The sequence below is a fragment of the Canis lupus genome, chromosome 8 (genome assembly GCF_048164855.1).
Source record: "Canis lupus baileyi chromosome 8, mCanLup2.hap1, whole genome shotgun sequence".
NCBI lineage: Eukaryota > Metazoa > Chordata > Mammalia > Carnivora > Canidae > Canis > Canis lupus.
In genome coordinates this window covers 27,534,512-27,557,092 of record NC_132845.1, presented here as the reverse complement: position 1 = coordinate 27,557,092, position 22,581 = coordinate 27,534,512, and the positions used below count along the sequence as shown (strand labels likewise).

The following is a 22,581-nucleotide window of genomic DNA, read 5'->3' as shown; positions in this document are numbered from 1 at the left end:
TGCCTGTGTCTCTGCCCCTCTCTCTCTCTCTCTCTCTCTCTCTCTGTGTGACTATCATAAATAAATAAAAATTAAAAAAAAATCAGAAGGAAAAACTTATTAAATTATTGAATGAGGCTGATTAAATTTTGAATAAATAGAAGAGTTCATGAAGATAAATCTGAAGATTTGACTGAAGAGTAATTAGCTTTTGTAAGTTAAACAAAAAACCTCTAACCAAAAAAAAAAAAAAACAAAAACCAAAAACCTCCAAACAAGATAACAAAGCAAATATTAAGAAAAAAATTGTAGCCAAAATGATATAGTATCAGTATTAATAATTCAAGGCTTGTACAAATGGAAAAAACAAGCAAACTAAACAACCTGCTTGAGTTTATTATTTTGGCACATTGAGGATATATAAAAATAAGTTTTGTCAAGTTTGACAAATTCACTCATAAAAACTGATAGAAATTTGGATTTCCAAGTTACTACACCTTTTACCTGAAGATAAAGATACGTATCTGCAGTAAAAATGAACCAACAGTAATTAAAGGCAAGACTAGATGGATCAACTTGGGTCATTTGATGTTATTTTTATAATTAAAAGTGAGACAAAAAGAAAAAGTTAAATGGGGTGCCTGCGTAGCTCAGTCGGTTAAGCATCCAGCTTAGGTCATGATCTCAGGGTTCTGGGATTGAGTCCCACTTTGGGCTCCACGCTCAGTGGAAAGTCGTCTTGAATTCTCTCTTTCCCTCTCCCTCTGCGCCCCCTCCCCCCACTCATCTCTCTCTCTCAAATAAATAAATGAACCTTCTTTTAAAAAAACATGGGGGGGATCCCTGGGTGGCGCAGCGGTTTGGCGCCTGCCTTTGGCCCGGGGCGCGATCCTGGAGACCCAGGATCGAATCCCACATCGGGCTCCCGGTGCATGGAGCCTGCTTCTCCCTCTGCCTATGTCTCTGCCTCTCTCTCTCTCTGTGTGACTATCATAAATAAATAAATAAAAATTAAAACAAACAAACAAAACAAAACAAAACAAAAAAACATGGGGCAGCCCGGGTGGCTGAGCGGTTTAGCGCCACCTTCAGCCCAGGGCGTGATCCTGGAGACTCGGGATCGAGTCCCACGTCGGGTTCCCTGCATGGAGCCTACTTCTCCCTCTGCCTGTGTCTCTGCCTCTCTCTCTCTGTGAATAAAAAATATTCACAGAAGAAGGAAAAAGGAAAGGAAAGGAAAAAGGAAAGGAAAGGAAAAAGAAAGGAAAAAGGGAAGGGAAGGAAAGGAAAGGGAAGGGAAGGGAAAAAGAAAATATAAAAAAAAAAACATGAAACAATCTTTCTGGCCACTTTTAGGAGGCACACATCTATATCACCTATATAGATAGAACCTATATAGGTTCTGGCCTATAGTATTTGCCTTTACCAAGTTAATAAAAGATAAAAAAAAAATTCATGGTATAGTAAAAGGTTTCAAGAAATACCAGGTGAGTATATAGTTGCTAACAGATTTAATTATACATCAAGTTTATTTTGCTCCTAATTTCAATATGGCTAATTAAATAAATTACCAAACAGCCTAAAATTCTTCCTCTTCGTTTCTGCCCCCTCACATCCTGCAAAAAAAAAAAGTACCCAAAATAAGCAAGCCCTGAATAAATGGTAATGGTCAACAAATTAGTTAATTGGTAAATAATGGAATGAAATAAAATATGGTCCTTTAGAAAAGATTTTTATTTTCTTGGCACACAGACAGAAAAATGACATTTTCTTACTAGATATAGCAGTTGAAGACATATTGGAAATGGATTACAATCTAGGTTATAATGTCCACAGATATGATGGCAGATCTCATGTTTCCTCAACTATCTCTGAAACTTATTAAATTATCACAGCATATTGGTTATACTGGCAAACTTTTCATGTTAAAGAGTCAGATTGATTTGGATTAGCAAAGAACCAAGGCACAGAACCATCATCAACATGTAATACAATGGTACCTCATCCAACATCACTCAGGAATGAAGCATTCTATTTAAATGTTCTTTAGTCATATGACGTTTATCCCTCTAAAGTCTAAAACTGTTATTTTAACTACCTTTGATGAAATAAGTCTAACATGCCTTCTTAAACTTTAAAATAGACCATGCAGATAATCACAATGTTCTTTCCCTAATATTCCTTATTGGAATATCAATCCACTTAATTTTCTAGTACAACATGATACCCTTAAAAATTACTGAGATGGGTAATTGCCCTACAATCCGATATGGCTATGTTTTAGAAATTCTCATTATCTATCTATCCATCCATCCATTCATTCATCCCATTTAACTATCAGCTATCACTTGCTTTCATTAAATACACTGGTTTTCAGTTATTTTTACCACCTTTAATACAAGAAAGTATGGTAGACCAACATAACTGCAAAAACCTTTGATGACTAATGGTTCTCTTTCAAGGAAGGTTATTCCTTGTAACTGCATAGGTTAGAGAAGTGTATACATTGAACAATGAAGAAGGAAGGGACACTTGGAAACCAGTGAGTTTATAGATAGTGATCATATTACTATCATAACTGCCCTTAAATTTGTAGGATTTAATCTGCTTTATATTGGGAAACCAAAAAAGTACGCTAGTTAAAACTATTTCTAAAGTCAGCGTTGAAGAAGGGTGTGTAGGACACATTAAGTGGCATGAGCTTTTGAGTGTAGGAATATCTTAAATAAATAAAACATCACATATTTTTGCTACCTAGAAGTTTTAATTTACTTCTTTTTCTTATTTTTATTTCTTAAAATGGTTGGGTATGTGACTTTTAATTGAGAAAAGTGTTACTGTACCATTATTTCATTAACTATAAATACACCACTGAATAATATTAAATAGCAATGAAAGGGTTTTTACAACTATTTTCTTTCAACCAGAAGTATAATGATTTTATATAGGTATCTTCTTGAGACAAAAACAGTAAAACAATAAAAAATTCCATCTGAAGTATTATTCAAAAATATTAACTCATATAAAGGTTAAAAACCTTTTTCTTTTTATGACTTTGCAGAATTAAGGTCATGAGAAAAATTTTAAATTATTCTATCGAATTCAAGATAACTACTAAATTCATGTATTTTTATTATATTAAGATTGTTCTCAATGCTAAGCTTGTCAATGTAGGTTTTAGGTAATAGGAAACTAGCATCTACTATGATCCATCAATATGCTTTTACAAACTAATAAAATAAGTTTTAGAAAATTAATATAGCATGTTTTTCTTTGACCAACAATATACATTTTGAGAATGTAAATCATCTCATAGTAGGAAATAGGACCTCAAGATTAATTTTATAATCTTATAAAACAGTTTTTAGGAAATAAAATTCTTAAATGCTTGTGTTTTTTCATATATCCTATGTAGGCATCATTAACATAAGGAAATTATGGCAAATATTAAAATATTAATTAAAATATTAATATTAAATACCCACCACACATTAATATATTAGTGAAGTAAAAGCACACAATGAACATCTGTGCTCCATTTCTGAATATAACATTGTAGATAGACACTTCCGTGATTCAATACTTAGTATTTATCAAATGCTGTGTGGGAAGTGCTAGTAATAATATACTAAAAGGTGAGAACATTTGTTAACTACAGTATATTCAGTAGGTATTTTTACTAAAGAAAATATAATACCAAGATTTAAGGATACTTTTCCATTTCATTCATTATTACATTCTCATATTTCATTTTCACTTATGTACAGTAGATTACATGATTTTTATTTTTTAATCTCTGGATTTCAAATTCTTAATTTCTAGGCATTTCAAGAATACTTCCTGAATTCAAAAGAAAAACATCCTATTGGTAATGATAGTTTTTCTTTCTGATTCAAATCAAAAGCTACCTCTGTCCATTAAAGAAAAAAAAAACAACAAAAATGCTTTTAAAGTATCACCTAATTGGGCATCAATATCATATGAATGAGATTTTTAAAATGACTCGTCTGTGCATATAAAGCATTTACATTATATTTTGACCTTGCATTCCATAATATAAGTGATTGTATACTTAATACATATTCATGAATCAACTATAAATCATAGAGTGTTTCAAGAACAGTAGCGATTGACCAGGCTTGTGTTTCACAGCTGAAAGGACAGTATTGGCCATTCTCATTGGTCAGTTCAGGAAGTCCTTTCCAAGGGGATCTTAAAAAAAAAAAGAAAAGACATTTTATGAGATACAATATAACACGTCTCTTGTTTGGATTAACAAAATACACTTGGCATTTTTTCCTTCTAGTATAGAAAAACAATCATATATAGCTATTTGCTACAAAATAAAACAAGATATCCTAAAGATCTATGTATGTAAAGAATTTAGACTGAAATTATTCTTGGATATTCAATCTTTGGAATTTAAGACTTTGAAACACAGAAGATTCCTTTTATGTATTAAAAACAGAAGAGGGCAGCCTGGATGGATCAGAGGTTTAGTGACACCTCTGGCCCAGGGCATGATCCTGAAGACTCAGGATCGAGTCCCATGTCGGGCTGCCTGCATGAAGCCTGCTTCTCTCTCTGCCTGTGTCTCTGCCTCTTTCTCTCTATTTCTCATGAATAACTAAATAAAATCTTTAAAAAAACCCAAACAAAAAGAAGGGATGCCTGGGTGGCTCAGAGGTTGAACGTCTGCCTTCAGCTGGGGGCATGATCCTGGAGTCCCGGAATGGAGAGTCCCACATATGGCTCTCTGCATTGAGCCTGCTTCTCCCTCTGCCTGCTGCTTCTCCCTCTGCCTGTGTCTCTGACTTTCTCTCTGTGTCATAAATAAATAAATAAAAATAAATAAATAAATAAATAAATAAATAAATCTTAAAAAGAAAAGATTCTCTCAAACCCCCCCCCCCCCAAAACCTAGAAGAAACTACCATGCCAAGCAATATATAGAGAGACAATTATCTTCTCCGGTCTAATTTTATTACTTTCACATGAAGTTTAAGTTTTTTTTTTTTTATGATAGTCACACAGAATGAGAGAGAGAGAGAGAGGCAGAGACACAGGCAGAGGGAGAAGCAGGCTCCATGCACCGGGAGCCCAACGTGGGATTCGATCCCGGGTCTCCAGGATCGCGCCCTGGGCCAAAGGTAGGCGCCAAACCGCTGCGCCACCCAGGGATCCCAAGTTTCACATGAAGTTTATGAAGCTCAAATTGTAATTATGTAGACGTATTACATTTGATTTTGATAAAATTGTAAAACTAACATAGAATAATGAAAATTAGGAAAGCAATGCCAATTAAAAACAATCTGAATTTCTTTTTTTTAATATTTATTTATTTATTTATTTATTTATTTATTTATTTATTTATTTATTCATTCATTCAGAGAGAGAGAGAGAGAGAGAGAGGCAGAGGGAGAAGCAGGCTATGTAGGGAGCCTGACATGGGACTCGATCCTGGGTCTCCAGGATCACACCCTGGGCCAAAGGCAGGCGCCAAACCGCTGAGCCACCCAGGGATCCCACAATCTGAATTTCTATAGTAATCTGTCATTCTACCAAATATTACACAGTATTTATTGTACATTTATTATATTCTAATACTTAATGATTTATTTACATTATCTCATTTATGCTTATAGTAACCCTGTAATATAAGTACCATAATCGTTCCTATTCATAGATCAGTAAGAGGTTTGAGGTTAACAACTTGTCCCAGGTCTCACTATCAGAACACAGTGTTGTTATCAAATCTATTCTTACTTTCAGTATAATCTCTTAAGTATGAAACATAAAGTTCAGAAATCCTGGAATATCTCCTTTTTAAAGTTGGGTTATGGGAATGTGTTTCACCATTATGCTTTGTAACTCATGGCTCTAGGGAGAGTATATGTTACATTTTACTCTTCTGCAGGTATTACATATTTTATAATTAAATGAAAAAGATAATTCCCTTAGGTAAATACGAGATTTTAGATAATAACTAATAATAATACCAGCTAGTTACCACATTTAAAAAGCTGTCACAGGGAAATAGAAAATAGAAAACTTGCTTCCAAGTGTTCATGGTACTTCACAGAGTAAAACGCCAAATTACTGAAGTTGAGTACCAGGGTATCATAATCAGTTGAATTGTGTCTCTCTCAAAATTCATATGTTGAAGTCCTAACCCTCAGTACCTTAGAATGTTAACTTACTTGGATATAAGGTTGTTATAGATATAATTAGTTATGATGAGGTCACACTGGAATAGGATGGGACCATAATCCAATATGACTGGTGTCTTTATAAAATGGGGAAATTTGGTCACAGAAATGCACACAGGGAGAAAGCCATGTGAAGACTGGACTTACGCTGTCACAAGTCAAGGGATTATCAGAAGCTAGGAGAAGGGCTGGGAGAGATCCTTCCCTAGTATCGTCAGAGGGAGCATGGCCCTGCCAACACTTTGATTTCAAATTTCTGTCCTCTAGAACTGTGAGACAATAAGACCATATTTAAACTGTTCAGTTTATAGTGCTTTGTATGGCAGTTCTAGCAAACTAATATAGTACTGAAATTAAGGGACAAAAACTTACAGAACCATTGATATGCTGCTCATAATTGTATGTGGAACTAGAACATGGGAACATATCCATACTGGTAGAAAGAAATCTTTCCCTTACTTTCCGAAAAATTCACTCCTCAAGTCATTAGGTGGGACAAAGAAGGTTGGTGACCACAGTTGGGGAGGAGAGGAAAGAAGGGTAGAAGGAATAGCACAAGGTGGGATGCCACAGCCTGAGGGCTATGAAGAAAGTTCACACCAAGAGTGGGGGTGTCCCAGAACCCAAGTGGTACAAGGAGGGAATCCACACATAAGTGTGACCTAGTGTGGGGCTGTCATGCCCAGGAAGGGTGAAGAGGTCATCTATGTCTTGGGGCACCCTGGCATGGGGTGTCAGAGCCTGAATAGGGTGAGTTCAGTCTATCCGGTAATGATAGCAGAGTGTGGGGAGTAGCTTACTGTTGGAAAAGGGAATTACAAATAGGAAAAGCTAAAAAACAAAATTAAACATTGAGTGGAACTGGTGTGGATGTAGGTTTTCAATATATAGAGATAAAAAAGTACCCAGAGATATAGATCTCTCTGTGTGTGTGTATGTATTATACATATTTCCTAGCTTTATCTGCTGGAAGGCACAGTAACAATAATTCCCCAAGAGCAATAAATATACCAAGTATTTAGATCTGTTTTTTTTAATGTATGTATATATGCATGTATGTATTTATTTCTTTTTAAATAATTTATTATTATTATTTTTTTAAAGATTTTGTTTATTTATTCATGAGACATAGAGAGAGAGAGAGGCAGAGACACAGGCAGAGGGAGAAGCAGGCTCCACGCAGGGAGCCCGACGCAGGACTCGATCCCAGGACCACGCCCTGAGCTGAAGGCAGGCGCTCAACTGCTGAGCCACCCAGGCACCCCTAGAATTTACTTTTTTAGAGTAATCTCTACACCCAATGTGGGGCTTGGACTCACAGCCCTGAGATCAAGAGTCACATGCTCTATTGCCTGAGCCAGCCAAGTGTCCCTGGATCTGGGCTTTTAAATAAGATTCTTCACAAACACAAAAAGTAAACAAACCAGGGACAGAACTGCCCACCTAGGCTAGGGCAAGAAAAGTAAGATATGAGCTTAAAACATCTTATTAGGCCAGAAAGCAAAGGTCTTCCACTTCTGACAAACATGGAATAATGTAGACAGAAGCTCCCTTGCGCCTGAAACAATGGACAAGGAGAATGAAGCAGTAATCTTCAAGATGCTGGATATTAGGCAACAAAGAACAGTGATCCCTAAGAAATGAGAAGAAAATGCAAGGAACCCTGTAACTACCATACTTTCTGGCTCGAGGGAGTTTCCAGGATCTGACACGGGAAAGGGAAAAGGTAGAGCCTGGCAGACTCCTGGAGTTGAAGAAATGGAACAGATAGTCCAGGAAGACCAAGGCTACTAGAATTTTCAGGACAGAGTACAAAAAAAGGAGAGAACTCTGGAGATATGCAGAAGGTCCCACTCAACTATTCGCCTATCGATCAGTCAATACACAAGAGTAAACTAATGAAGGATGGGGAAAGAATTACCTGAAGAATTAAACTTGTACCTGACATTTACAATGGGTCAGGAACAGTGCTCATTTCTACCAGCCAGGTTTGAAAACTTCGTAATTTTAGGGATATGGGATAAAGAACTCAGGCCATGACTCATTAGTGGAGAATAATTAGCTCTACACTAAATCCTGCTCTGGGTCAGACCCAACAAAGCTTAAAATCAAAATCTGAAGGGATCAAACTGTTTGCAAATAACTGCATTGCAAAACAAAGTCCAAGAATATTTATAGAAATACAAAAAAAGCTGATACCAAAACACAGGTAAAGAACAGGATAAAACAATCCATAAGAAGGGAATCATCATAAATGAAATCAACCCAGATATCAATTAGCAGACAAAGACATTAAAATAGTTACTGTAACCATATTCCATATGTTCAAAATATTCAACAGAGACACGGAAGATATAAAAAAGACCACAATCAAACTTCAAGAGATGAAAACAATGTGTAAAACGAAAAATTTACTTAATGGAATTAGTGGAACATTAGAGAGTAAGGATGAGTAAGGATGATAGCAGATTTACTGTCAAAACAATGCCACACTTCAATGCACTGAAAGAAAAAACTTGTTAACATTGAATTCTCTGTACAACAAAAATAACTTTCAAAAATGAAGGCAAAATAAAGACTTTGCTGACATATAAGACCTTTTTTTTTTTTTTTGACATATAAGACCTTAAAGAATTTATCAAGAGTAGGCTTGCACTATAAGACATTATAGAGGAATTCCTTAGGCAAAAGAAAATGATACCAGATGGAAATAGATATTCACACACAGAGGAACACTGGAAATGGCAATTATGTGAGTAGTTGCCTAAGACTTTTTTCTGTATTATTTAAATATCTAAGAAAAATAACTGATGGCAAAACAAAAATAGTAACAATGTTGTGCGGGGCTATAATGTTTGCGAAGCAAAATAGATGACAATAATAGCACAAAAGGGAGAAATGGAACTATACTATTTTAAGATTATTATACTATACTTGAAGGTATACTGGAGGGTAAACTATGATAAATTATAAACGTAAAGCAACAATTTAAAAAAGTAGCTAATTAGCCAAGAAAGGAGATAAAACGGAGTAAATATATGCCAAATAATAAATATCCAGGGACCCATGGGTAGCTCAGCGGTTGAGCATCTGCCTTCGGCTCAGGGCGTGATCCTGGAGTCCCAGGATGGAGTCCCACATCAGGCTCCCAGCGGGGAGCCTGCTTCTCCCTCTGCCTATGTTTCTGCCTTCTCTCTGTGTCTCCCATGAATAAGTAAATAAAAAAATCTTAAAAAAAAAATCCAGTCCAAAAGAAGCAGAAAAAGAGGAAAAAGCTAACAAAACCCAGAATAAACAGAAAACAGATTTCTACTTAATAATATAATCACATTAAGTATAAATGGCCTGAACTTTCCAAATAAAAGTCAGAAATTATCAAGCTGCATAAAAAAGCAAGTCCTCATTACATGCTTCTATGTACAAGAAACCTACCTTAAACATAAAGACACAAGTAGGTTAAAAGTAAAGGATGAAGAAATATATAGTGTGGTAAAAACTAATCGAAAGAAACCTGACATGCTTATATTACTATCAAAGTGAATTCTTTTTTTTTTTTTTTAAAGATTTTATTTATTTATTCATGACAGACACAGAGAGAGAGAGGCAGAGAGACACAGGCAGAGGAAGAACCAGGCTCCATGCAGGGAGCCTGACGTGGGACTCGATCCCGGGTCTCCAGGATCACACCCAGGGCTAAAGGTGGCGCTAAACCGGTAGGCCACCTGGGCTGCCCTATCAAAGTGAATTCTGAAGCAAAGATACATTGCCAGTGATAAAGAAGGTCATTTCATAATGATAAGAGGGTCAATTCATGAAACTAAAACTTCTGCATCTCATAATAGCTTTCAAAGTAAATGAAGCAAAATCTGTTTCCCCTCTGGCAACCACATAAGTCTTTAAATCAGTTAACTCAAAAGGCCCAGCCTAAGTACTTTTAGTTTTTATATTTCTTCTGTTTTAAGCATACCCAAAATATCCACTATATTTAAAAAATCAAAGACTATTCCACATGTGTAAATTATATAATATCATGTCCTTAAATTAAGATAAATAACCTAAAATAGTTAAAGGAAGATGAAAATTATATCATTGAACTTGTCATGTTAAATAAGAGTAAAGTTTTCAAATTTCATTGGGATACCTAGAGTATACAGGAATGAATTTTAAGGAACTGTTATTTACCTAATATTTAATAAACTGACTAAACACTAGATGAAAATTACATGCCCCCTGACGCCTTACCTCTCAAGATGAACATAATGTCGGGAAAGAATGTTTTTAACCAAAAACACAGTCTTGGCATTGGCCTCTGGACCCATCAATTTAGAAAAATATAATTTTGCACGAAGAAAATACCCAACGGGCCACAGCCACTCCTAAAAAAGAGGATTTAAAAGGAAAGGAAAAAAAAAGAGCTGTGAATATTTATTAAGTTATTTGGAAAATAATTTCAACTGAAAACTCTGAAAAGAGAAACGAAATTCTTACAGGTCCTTGGTGATAATTGAAACCTTTAGCAAGATTGTAGTTGTCATTGTCTAAGGCATTGTCATAAATTCCACAATAAACCATATCGCTGCAAAATGATTGAAATTTAGGTTAGAAAAAGATCAAATATTACATAAGAAGCATTAGAAAGATTTTTCAATAGCAAAAGTAAGAGAAATGATCAAATAATTTTGCCTTCCAAGTCTATAGAATAAGCAAGCTCATTATCTATTTAACCATAAATTAGTATATACTGGATTCAGAATTTTTTTTTACAACCTGTCTTAAAAATTAATTAATTAATAAGTAAACTCTAGGCTCAATGTGGGGCTTGAACTCATGACCCTCAGATCGAGTCACATGTTCTACTGATTGAGCCAGCCAGCCACCTCCAGAATACTTTAACAACATGTTAGGAAATAATTAACAAATAGTTACTGGTTGATACTGAGAAATATAAAGTATTCAGGTATCTTGCCTTCAAGGAGTTAGTCTGACACTAAATATTGGTTAAAGCCAATTATCTTACTAAGCTTCTAATATATTAATGACTAAAATATACATAAAATAATTTGAATTAGTAAACATTAAAGATATAGTTTTATTATTATATGTTAGAAAGGTTGCTTCTGAAACTTCTCCATGAAGTTACTTTAAAATTAATTAAAATTGGTATTTATCAGATTATAAGTACCAACCAAATAGACATAGAATATTTATACACACTTATAAACTAAACAATGTATTACAAACTTATTGTGACAGATAATTGAAGACAGTTGTTGGTCAGTTTAATGAAATTATTACTTTTCTTTTTTTCTTTTAATGAGAGACAGAACTTGCCACATGAGTAAGCCTTAACTGTGGGTTTTAGTTTTGACTAGTGGTTCCTAATGCTTCTGAAAATTCTGGAGAACACCTCCGAATGCGGATAAGTATACACACAAAAAGTTTGCATCTCAAGACTGAAATGAGTATACAGTAAATTAGGAAAATTCTACAAAGGTGGGGGCACTATATAGAAAAGAGGGTCTATAGATTGATATAGAAAGCAACTTAATGTTGAGCATCAAGCTTTAAAAGAAAACAGCAGAAGACAAACAGGAAAGTCATTAGAAACTCAAGAAAAAACAAAAGTTGGGAAAGAAATTAAAATGACAAAATTATAAAATAAAAACAAAATCAGTTATTGGTTTAAATAAAAATAATGGGGTAATTATATAGAAAGGATGGAAATGATTAATGGTTAGGTGAGAAAAGAGTTACATCTTCAAAGAAATAACCAAATAATGTCTAATAACAGCCGCATACACATAGTATTTAGAAATAGGGAGAGAATGAACAGGAGTTAACAACTTGGAAAATATGGACTGTCTCTGAGAAGACAATTATGTCTACACTTCCAATGCCCATAATCATGTATTATTTTTACAATCAGAAAAAAATAAGCATTAGGAAATATTTATAACATTAGTTTTATAAGCTTAAAATTCTTCTTGATTACTAAATAAAGGACAAGCATTATGAACACTGATATTTAATGAACATATAGCTGGTATTTTTAAAAACTCTGACATAATTTTAGAGAGTTTACTGACAAGCAAAAAATTATGACTGATGCAATCAATATCAACAACATTTTTAATATTTGTACTCCAATTTACTCTAGTCAAAAGTTTTCATGTCAAGATTAAATATAATTAAATAGAATTATATATCAAATACCATATGAGCAACATTCTTAATACTTATATTCTAACTTACTCTGGATCCAAAGTTTTCATGCCTAGGGGACCAAGCAGCTTTTTTTCTGCAATCTCCAGAGCTTTCCATGCTTTCTCTGCAGTAAAGAGCTCAGGGGCCTAACGAATGTCAAAAACAAATATTCAAACTTTTAAAGATCACAAAAGAATTAGTTTCTACCCACAGTGGAACATAAACTATTCATAAACTTGGAAATGAAAACTGTTTAAAGATAGTGTGGGTCAGAATTTGTTTTCGAGTGCAGATGCCTAACCAGACCTAATGCTATGGGGCTGACCTGGAAGCACTGTTCTTGGCTTTAGGAGTTAGGAAAGCTGATAGAGGTGATTGTTTCCTTGTGTCATTTTAACAAAGTGTTCAAGCTCCAAAAAGAAGTTGCCACAGCTACAATGAAGCAGAGCACACTTAAACCCATCTAATTCATTTTTCAGAAGATTTACAGTAGCTTCCTTTAAAAAAAAAAGATTTATTCACGAGAGACACAAGAGAGGCAGAGACATAGGCAGAGGGAGAAGTTACCCACGGGACCCTGGGATCATGACCTGAGCTGAAGGCAGATGCTTAACCACTGAGCCACCCAAGCATCCCTACAATAGCTTCCTAATTTAAATGTATCTGGTAGTCATTTTTTTGCTATCGGGATCATAGTAAAATACAGAATCTTGTACTCTAACAGCATGAGTAAATTTACTTCTGATACGGAGAAGGAGAGAAAGCACTGGTGGCTAAGAATCTGCATTAATTTTAATGGTTAAATGAAATCCAATGCATACTGAAGAGTAACAAACTATAGAAATGATCCTTGAAAGTATAGTCTTTGCATACTGAACAGAAGCTAACTTTACATGCCCTTGGATTTTTTTATTCTACTATAATTTATAGTACCATGTTTACTTCTCTTTTTGACAAGGTAGAAACAGCTAAGCAGGCATGGAAGAGTACATGCCATCTCTATTTTACTGTCCTTCTAGTTTATTTTTAGACTAAGTAGAGATAAAAGGAGTCTAGAATTCTTGGCTGGATAGATGCATTTTAGCAATACAACGAAGGAAGTAGAATATAAGTTAGAAGCTACTCACATTAGTTCAACAGTCTAGATCTTTCCAACCAGTGGGTTGAGGTACTGGTCATAGCACAGGTGTGCTAAAATAGCCATGCCATCAGCTTTCAAGGCAGTGGGGCAGGGCCTGGGGCTAAGTGAAGCAGTTTCAATCTGACACAACCAATCTACTTCAGTTAGCTCAGTGTGCTGTACAAATATCTTTCTTTTCTATGTGTGCTATGATATGAAAAGTGTTGGGAAGCACTTCATTAGTCGTCATCTATTATTTTCTGTTTTTTGATACTGGATATTGTAGGTTAAGGGTGGTATGCATAAAGCTTTATTAATTTAAAAAGACTATATTGAACTAGCTAGTAAGCAATATGCTTTTTGGCAACTAAATGAATTTGAAAACAAATGGGAATAAAGAACTAAATACACTCCATCACAACATTTTTGAAATTTGTAAATAACAATTCACTTACCACAACCATTGCTATGGTAAAATTAGGCCTGAGCTGATAGTCACACCAAGGGCTGGAAGCTCCATAACTATCTTTGTATATGCCACGTTTGTGAACCAGGTTAGGATGCTTTTCATTAAAATCTGAAGGGTCTTCTGACACATGAAATAGCTTTTCAAAGTTGTCTTGTATTTTTTTGTTCCACTCATCATATGAGATTGTCACAACCTTTCCTGAAACATGATAAAAGACTTGGCAGTTTTAAGCATTCAAAGAAATCCACATATTTACTTATAGCCAAAGAGTAATATTTAGGCAATAAATTATCCACTTCTTGAAAATGTCAGGGTTTTTTAAAGGACTGAAATAAAAAATCATCTTTCATTATATTATCAGAAAGGATTAGACTCTAGCAAATGATCCTTGACTGGTCTTTGTATCACTCTTACATGTTTGATAAAGTTATGTTTATGCACTTGAAATGAGGCTAGTCTGAATTGAGAAGTGCCAGAAGTATAAAATATATACTGAATTTTTTTTTTATATACTGAATTTCAAAGAAAATATTCCTCTCACAAAAGAATGTAAAATATCTCATGAATAATTTAATGCTGATTATATGTTGAAATAACATCTGGCATATACTGAGTTAATAAAATATAATTAATTTCACCTTTTTCTTTTCTTTCTTTTTTTTTTTTTTTTAAGATTTTATTTATTTATCCATGAGAGACACAGAAAGAGAGAGGCAGAGACACAGGCGGAGGGAGAAGCAGGCTCCATGCAGGGAGCCCAATGTGGGATTCGATCCCAGGTCTCCAGGATCACACCCTGGGCTAAAGGCAGCGCTAAACCGCTGAGCCACCCTGGCTGCCCTTTTTTACTTTTTTTCAATGTAAGTATTAGAAAATTTAAAATTATATATGTGGCTTAAAAAATTATATATGTGGCTCAAATTATATTTCTATTGGATAGCACAGTTCTAAAAAAAGAGATGTAAAGATTTCATAAGTGTTCACAAAAATGCAACTTGCTCACAGTCACATTAAGGGCAAAGAAAAGCACAATAAGGCAATAACTATGATGCTTTTCATATCTCAGTTCAAAGCTGTTGCAAAAATATGGTTAGTAACCAGTTTTGTTACAACTTTATATGAGTAAACTAACGTTTTTTCTTTCTTCTTAATCTTGAGGGTTTTCTAATATTAGTTCACTGAGTCAAATAACAATTAGGTAGATTAGGAGTATAGACAGCATATTCAAAGTTTTTTTTTTTTTTTTTTTTTTTTTTTTTAAATAAAATGAACAGCTTACCATGTCTTTTTACTCTGACTTCATGATAAGGGAAAATTCTTTTTTTGGATAATTCCAGCAACCAGCGGACAGTAGATTTACTCAGGCCCACAATTTCCACAGCAGACCCATCTCTAAAATTAAAAGAAACTTTATTCTGTAAGTTGGAGTCACTTAAGCACTACTCACAGGGCATTCAATAAACAATTCTGATGAATTATAAAAACAACCATCTATGAAAAACCGCTCACTTTATTGAAATGTATATAAGAAATGCACATATAAGAAGGCTCTCCTATTACTGTTTTACCATTGCTTACCTTCTCAACACTTAAAAAAAATTCTATGGAGTGGAATGGTGATTACAGAGTTAAAGGAGATGGCAGCTGGAAAAGGCAGTGGTAAAGAATTGGAGAATATTGAAACAGAGTACCAGAGAAAAGATGGTAAACATGGGATATGGGACTGAAGAAAGCTAGGGAAGGTATACATAACAATTTCAAAGCCCATTTTTAAGGAAAATGGAAGGGAAGTACAAGAAGACCTAATAATGTACCAAAATAAACATGTTTTAAAAAGAATTTGCAAAGCATGTAAAAACAGCTATGATTAAATGATTTTTTTCTTGATAATTCTGACTGAAGATAAAATTAGTTTTTGTTTTCAGTTGGTTAAGTATCTGACTCTTGATTTTTTTAAAAAAAATTATTTATTTTTTAAAATTTAGATTCAATTTACCAACATATAGTATAACACCCAGTGCACATCCCATTAAGTGCCCTCCTTAATGCATGTCACCCAGTTACTCCATCCCCCACTCATGGTCCCTTCTACAACCCTTTGTTTTTTTCCCATAGTTAGGAGTCTTATGGTTTGTTTCCCTCTCTAATTTTTCCCCATTCACTTCCCCACCTTTCCCTTATAATCCCTTTGACTATTTTGAAGATAAAATTTAGAATAAGAAAAAAGTTTCTTAGACTTGATACTGCCTTTTTAAAAAATTTTTTAAATTTAATTTTTATTTTTTTTAAAGTAGGCTCCACACTCAGCATGGAGCCCCACGTGGGGCTTGAACTTATGACCCTGAGATCAAGACCTGAGCTGGTATGTAGTCAGATTCTTAACCAACTGAGAGACCCAGGCACCCCTAGACTTGTTACGAAGTATTAAGCATTTGAAACCATAAAAAGAAATGATGGGACAAAAGATAAAATAATTAGGGGGAAAAAGTTCAGAAATTAAAAGTATTTCATAAAGAACAGAATAATTGGGTATTTTCTGTATTTACAATCAATGGACATAATGAAATGTTTACAATAAAAGCATTTCAGGTTAAGAAAAGATCTTAACAACAGGGATAATGAATCATAAAACCTTCCCTTGAGGTGCTTGCTGAGAATCATCTCATGAGAACTTCTAGAAAAGAACAGACAGCTTTACTCAATGACTTGTAACAAGAGAGTTGCGTATATGTATATTGTGGGAAAGGAAGGAGTGAGTGGAATAGGAAGTAGGAGGGAGGGAGGAAGGGAGATTTTGACTGATTTTTTAAAAAAAAGATTATTTGAGAAAGAGTGCATGTGTGCACACATGGCAAGGAGGAAGGGCAGAGACAGAATCTCAAGCCAACTTGACGCTGAGCATGGGGCTCAATTCCAGGCTCAATTTACCACCCAGGAGATCATAAACTGAGCCTAAAACAAGAGTTGGACGCATAACTGACTGAACCATTCAGATGCCCCAGATTTGACTGATTTGATACGAAGGTTTCATGGTTAATGGAATAAAAGACTCCACAAGTATGTGATTTTAAAAAGGGTATTACGGGATCCCTGGGTGGCGCAGCGGTTTGGCGCCTGCCTTTGGCCCAGGGCGCGATCCTGGAGACCCTGGATCGAATCCCACGTCAGGCTCCCGGTGCATGGAGCCTGCTTCTCCCTCTGCCTGTGTCTCTGCCTCTCTCTCTCTCTCTCTCTCTCTCTGTGACTATCATAAATAAATAAAAATTAAAAAATAAAAAAAAAATAAATAAAAAGGGTATTACTATATAAGCACCATACAAATAAAGCCTACCTTGGAGTGGCTGGGATTCCTCTGTTTCTAGCTCTATCACTTTCTCCCATTTTATCCATCCATGTGCCACAGTTTAAGCGATTTCCTCCATAAACAAATCCTGTTTCTTCGTCAACCCCTGCAGTTATATTAAAGCCTAAAAAAGCAAAATGAAACATTTATAAAATCTGAGAGTGATATAATAAACTAGGACAATCACTCTGGAGAGCAATGTAGTAATACTGTAAAAGTTGAAGATGTGCATATTCTAACACATAGTAGTTTCTTTTCTAGATACATATTTTAGAGAAAACCTTACCTATGTGCATATGAAGATATGTATGAGGATATTCAATGTACCACTCTATTAGCAAGAAAATATATAAATTATGTATATACAATTATAAAAATTATAATTTGTAGAAATTATAGAATTTTTCATACAAGTCAATGTAAACATTTCCTGTTAGACATAAAGATTGCTTCATTTTTTTATGTGATTACAAGCAATGCTATAATCAGTATTATATGATACGACTTTTTTGTGTGTTTTAGATTATTTTATGGACTAGATTCCAGGAGCATAATAAATTCATGAACAAAAATATATGAATATTTTAAATCTCATAAAACATATCTGGATATCTATCTCTACATTGCTTTCCAAGAATAATGAGTCAATTTACAATGCCATCAATAGTATGTGAATACCTCTCAAAACTAAAATGTTATTTGCTACTGTTTGTTATTTTTTTTGTTACTGTTTGCTATTGATTGAATTGTGTAAACATCCAAATTCATATGCTAAAGTCCTAACCCCAGTACATCAGAATATGACCTTATTTGGAGATTGGAATTTAAAAATTAATCACATTAAAATAAGGTCATTAGCCTGCACTCTAATCCAGTTCCACTGGTATCCTGATAAGATGAGGAAATTTGGGCACAGACAATGCACTGAAGGAAGCTGATGTGAAGATATAGGGAGAACATCTGCGTAAACATGAACATGGCTATCTACAAGCCTATGAGGGAGGCTTGAACAGATCTTTGTCTCACAGCCCTAAGGTCGAGTCAACCCTGTCAACGCTTTAATTTTGGATTTCTACTCTCCAGAACTGAGAAACAATATATTTTTTGTCATTTAAGCTACCCAGTGTATGGTACTTTGATATGACACTCACAGCAAACTAATACACTGGGTTTTTTTTTTTTTTTCTAATAATAAATAGACTTACAGCACTATGTGCCATGCACTATTCTAAGTGCTTTAACATACATATTTCATTGAATCCTCATATCAACCTTAGGAGGTAGGTGCTATTATTATATTCCTTTTACCAATGTAGAAAAGGGAGGCAAAGAGAGGTTAAAACCTATCCAAGGGAACACAGCTAGAAAATGAGCAGAGATGGGAATTTTAACACAGCAAGTCTGCTTCTAGCATTGGTGCTTTCATTTATGCTATACTGTCTCATGATAATTTAGTAGGGAAAAATGGAGACCCACTTTAATATGAATTTGTTTGAGTACTGGTAAGGCTGAATGCTTCTCTCATGTTTATTAATGGACTATGTATGCATGTCCTTAGGCAAACTACTTTTACCTCCTGTTCCTATTTCCTGTACTGTGAGTTAGGGATGGAAGGACTAGCCTCTGGAAATCAATCAATCAATCTTGGAGGATGTTGTAAGAGATATGGAAAGAAAACATGATCAAAGTACACATAAAAGTTTATTGCTGCCTAAAGAAAGGCAATAACCAAAGAAAAGAGAAAGTAGAGTCACAACAGTTTAAGTTTTTTTAAGATAACAGTTTAAGATTAAGTAAAATCTTAAGAAAAAAAAAGAGAACCATAAGGACAAAAGATGAATGGATTAAAATGGAATGAATTGTTTCTTTTTATTTGTAAAAGGCAAGCCTACAAAGTTAATAAAAGTAAATGAGACATTATCTTTGTACCTGTGGGCCAGGTAGGATTTCTGAAATAAACTACAGTGAAGGACATCATAGATAAAGTTAAGTTGGGTGCCAGACTGGGAAAAGGTTTGTGCAATATCTAAAACTGACAATGGATGAATATACAAGGGACTCCTAGAAATCAACAAGGAAAATATACAGGATTGATGAAATATAAATAAAGGCAAAGCACATGAACAATTTATAGAAAAGGAAACTTTCTTAAAAAATAATAAACAGGAATAATACTCAAATCCATCAGTAATAGAATTGCAAATAAAAACAATTACTTGTTGCTTTATACCCATGAGATTAGTGGAACATGCACATGGACACATAAGAAAGCCATTTTAATTATCAGTGGGAATATAGACAGGTGAAATTAGGTAGTATTTAATCAAAGAGCACAAAAGTATAGTATATGCAGCTCTGATATAGCAATGCTAAGCGAAATAAGCCAGACACAAAAGAACAAATACCCTATGATTCCATGTATATGAGGTATGTAGAACAGTCAGATTTATAGAGGCAGAAAATAGAATAGTGGTTAATAGGGTTTAGGGGAGGAAAGAATAAGAAGTGATGGTTTATTGGGTACAGAGTTTCAGTGTGGGATGATGAAAAATTCTAGAGATGGAATTCTAGAGAAAAATTCTAGAGATGCAGTGGCCACTGCATACTTAAAATGGTTAAAGTTACGTACTTTATGGTAAAATGGTAAATATGTGCATTTTGCCACACATATAAAATCTCCAATAGTAAAAAAACAAAAAAGCCCAACAATCCAATTAGAAAATGGCAAAAGACACACATTTCGTCAAAAAGAGCTACAGATGACAAGTAAGCACAAGAACAGATGTTCAATACCATTAGCTGTTAGGGAAATTCAGATTAAAACCACAATGGGTGGTGGTATACCCAACCACCAGAACAGCTTAAAAAAAAGTGATTAACATCAAATGCTGCTGTGGACATGGAAAAACTGGATCTCTCCAGTTTGCTGGTGGGATTGTAAAATGGTAAACCACTTTAGAAAATAGTTTGCAGTTTCTTACAAAAACAAATTCAGGGCAGCCCTGTGGCTCAGCGGTTTAGCGCCGCCTTCAGCCCAGGGTGTGATCCTGGAGACCCGGAATCGAGTCCCATGTCGGGCTCCCTGCATGGAGCCTGCTTCTCCCTCTGCCTGTGTCTCTGCCTTTCTGTGTGTGTCTCTCATGAATAAATAAATAAAATCTTAAAAAAAAAATCATACTTACCATATGGCCCAATCAAATACTTGGGCATTTGTCCCAGAGAAATAAAAATTTATTTTCCTACAAACACCTATATATAAATGTTCATATTAGCCTTACTTACATCAACCAAAAAATGGAAAAAAACAAAATGTCCTTCCACAGGTGAATGTTACATCCATGAAAGAGAATACCACTGAGCAATAAAATGGAATAAACTATTGATACATATAATAGATTGGATGGATTTCAGGGGAATTATGCTTAGTGAAAGAACCAATCTCAAACGGTTACATACTATATGATTCCATCTATATACATTCTTAAAATGATAAAACCACAAAGATGCGTAACAGATTAGTAGTTGTCAGAGACCAGGGATTGTTGTTGTGACTCTAAAGGGGTTAGCGTAAGAAAGACCTTTGTGGTGACGAAACAGTTGAGTGTCTTGATTGCTGTAGTGGTTACATGAAACCATACACGGGGCAAAATTACATAGAACCACACACACATGCTCACACACAAATGAGTTAATGTAAAAATAGTTAAAACTGGGCAGCCCAGGTGGCTCAGCGGTTTAGCGCTGCCTTCAGTCCAGGGCCTGATCCGGGAGACCCGGGATCGGGTCCCACATCAGGCTCCCTGCATGGAGCCTGCTTCTTCCTCTGCCTGTGTCTCCGCCTCTCTCTGTCTCTCATGAATAAATAAATAAAATCTTTAAAAAAAATTAAAAAAAGACTCTAAAAAATAGTTAAAACTGAATATGGTCTATAGTCTAGTTAACTAGTATTAAACTAAACTAATGTCAGTTTCCTAATTTTGATATTGTACTACAGTAAGATATAGATACAGTAAGGTAAGATATCCTCATTGGGGAAGCTGGATGAAGACTTCAGGATACTCTTATATATCATTTTTGCAACTTTTTTTTTTTTTTTAAGTAGGCTCCATACTGGACATGGAGCCCAGGGTGGGCTTGAACTCATGATCCTGAGATCAAGATCTGAGCTGAGATCAAGAATCGGGCACTTAACTGACTGAGCCCTCCAAGTGCCCCATGTTTGCAAATTTCTATCAGTCTCTAATTCTTTCAACATTAAGAAGTAAGAAAAATCTACATGCACAAAAAAGCAGTATATGTTTCAAAGAACAATAAATACACAGAATTGTATATGTATATTGTATACCCTGCATATGTCTTTGCATTACTTCCTATATGGAAAGTCTCTATAGAGTAATAAAATAAATTATCATTAGCCTTGCACTGGCTGGTGATGATAGTATGCCATTAAAAATAGGAATATGATGAACTTCTAAGAGATTAAAAAAGTATATCTATTTAACCGTGTAGACAAAACTTTTTACAAAAAGAATTTTAGAAGACCCTAAGTTACACAGATTGTAAATGAAACCTTAACTCTGCCACTTAGTAGTTGTGTGACTCTAAGCAAGCTACTCTGCTTCAGTCATCTTATCAACACAAATGGGAACAGTATAACTCATCCCCAGTGTTCTTGGGAGTATTACATGGGAATAACATGAAAAAGCTGTTAGCATAATGCCTAGCACACACAGTGAGCACTCATTCGTTATTATGATCATAAATACAATCACCAAAACTACCTTTCAAATTAACTGACAAAATATATAAAATTTTATCTTTCCTCTAGAAACTAAAACTAAACTAGTGAGATCAGGAACTATGTTAATCTCTCTCATTGGGATATTCTGAAGTTTTAGACACAAATATAATATTTGTCAAATACATGAATAATATAAAAAGTTTAATTCTACCTCATTAGTCGATCTTTACTATGTAAAGTTATGTACCTTCGTCCTTCATGTTTCGGTCTATTTGTGGACCAGCATTCCTCTCTCGGAATTGTATGCCCTGTATGTGTCTTTGCATGACTTCCTGTATTACTTCAAACAGTGGTTGATCCTGTTGGAGACATAATGGATATTAGTTCTGTTAGAAATTACATTTTTCTTACCTTCTCCCAAATCCCACAGCTGAAGTTTTGTGAAAACATAGATTTTTCCTTAGGAGAAGAAATGGGGATCAGGGGTGGGACTGGAGAAAAAAGGAGTTCCTATAC

General features: G+C 34.7%; 1 protein-coding gene and 1 pseudogene across 5 annotated transcripts in view; both read right to left on the bottom strand.

Moving 5' to 3' along the window:
• Positions 1-1,695: 1,695 nt before the first annotated feature.
• The window catches only part of AGL (amylo-alpha-1,6-glucosidase and 4-alpha-glucanotransferase), a 72,714-nt gene continuing 51,828 nt past the window's right edge, over positions 1,696-22,581 (bottom strand). For all 5 annotated transcript variants that reach the window (XM_072834665.1, XM_072834661.1, XM_072834663.1 and 2 more), the window contains exons 27-34: positions 22,313-22,424; positions 17,313-17,448; positions 15,261-15,373; positions 13,968-14,179; positions 12,441-12,538; positions 10,677-10,764; positions 10,431-10,564; positions 1,696-4,191 (exon numbers count right to left, since the gene is read on the bottom strand). In XM_072834665.1, coding sequence (XP_072690766.1) covers positions 4,074-4,191; positions 10,431-10,564; positions 10,677-10,764; positions 12,441-12,538; positions 13,968-14,179; positions 15,261-15,373; positions 17,313-17,448; positions 22,313-22,424 — 1,011 coding nt within the window. In that variant the 3' untranslated portion in view covers positions 1,696-4,073. The remainder of the gene's footprint in view (positions 4,192-10,430; positions 10,565-10,676; positions 10,765-12,440; positions 12,539-13,967; positions 14,180-15,260; positions 15,374-17,312; positions 17,449-22,312; positions 22,425-22,581) is intronic.
• On the bottom strand, positions 13,182-13,258 carry LOC140639259 (small nucleolar RNA U3; annotated as a pseudogene).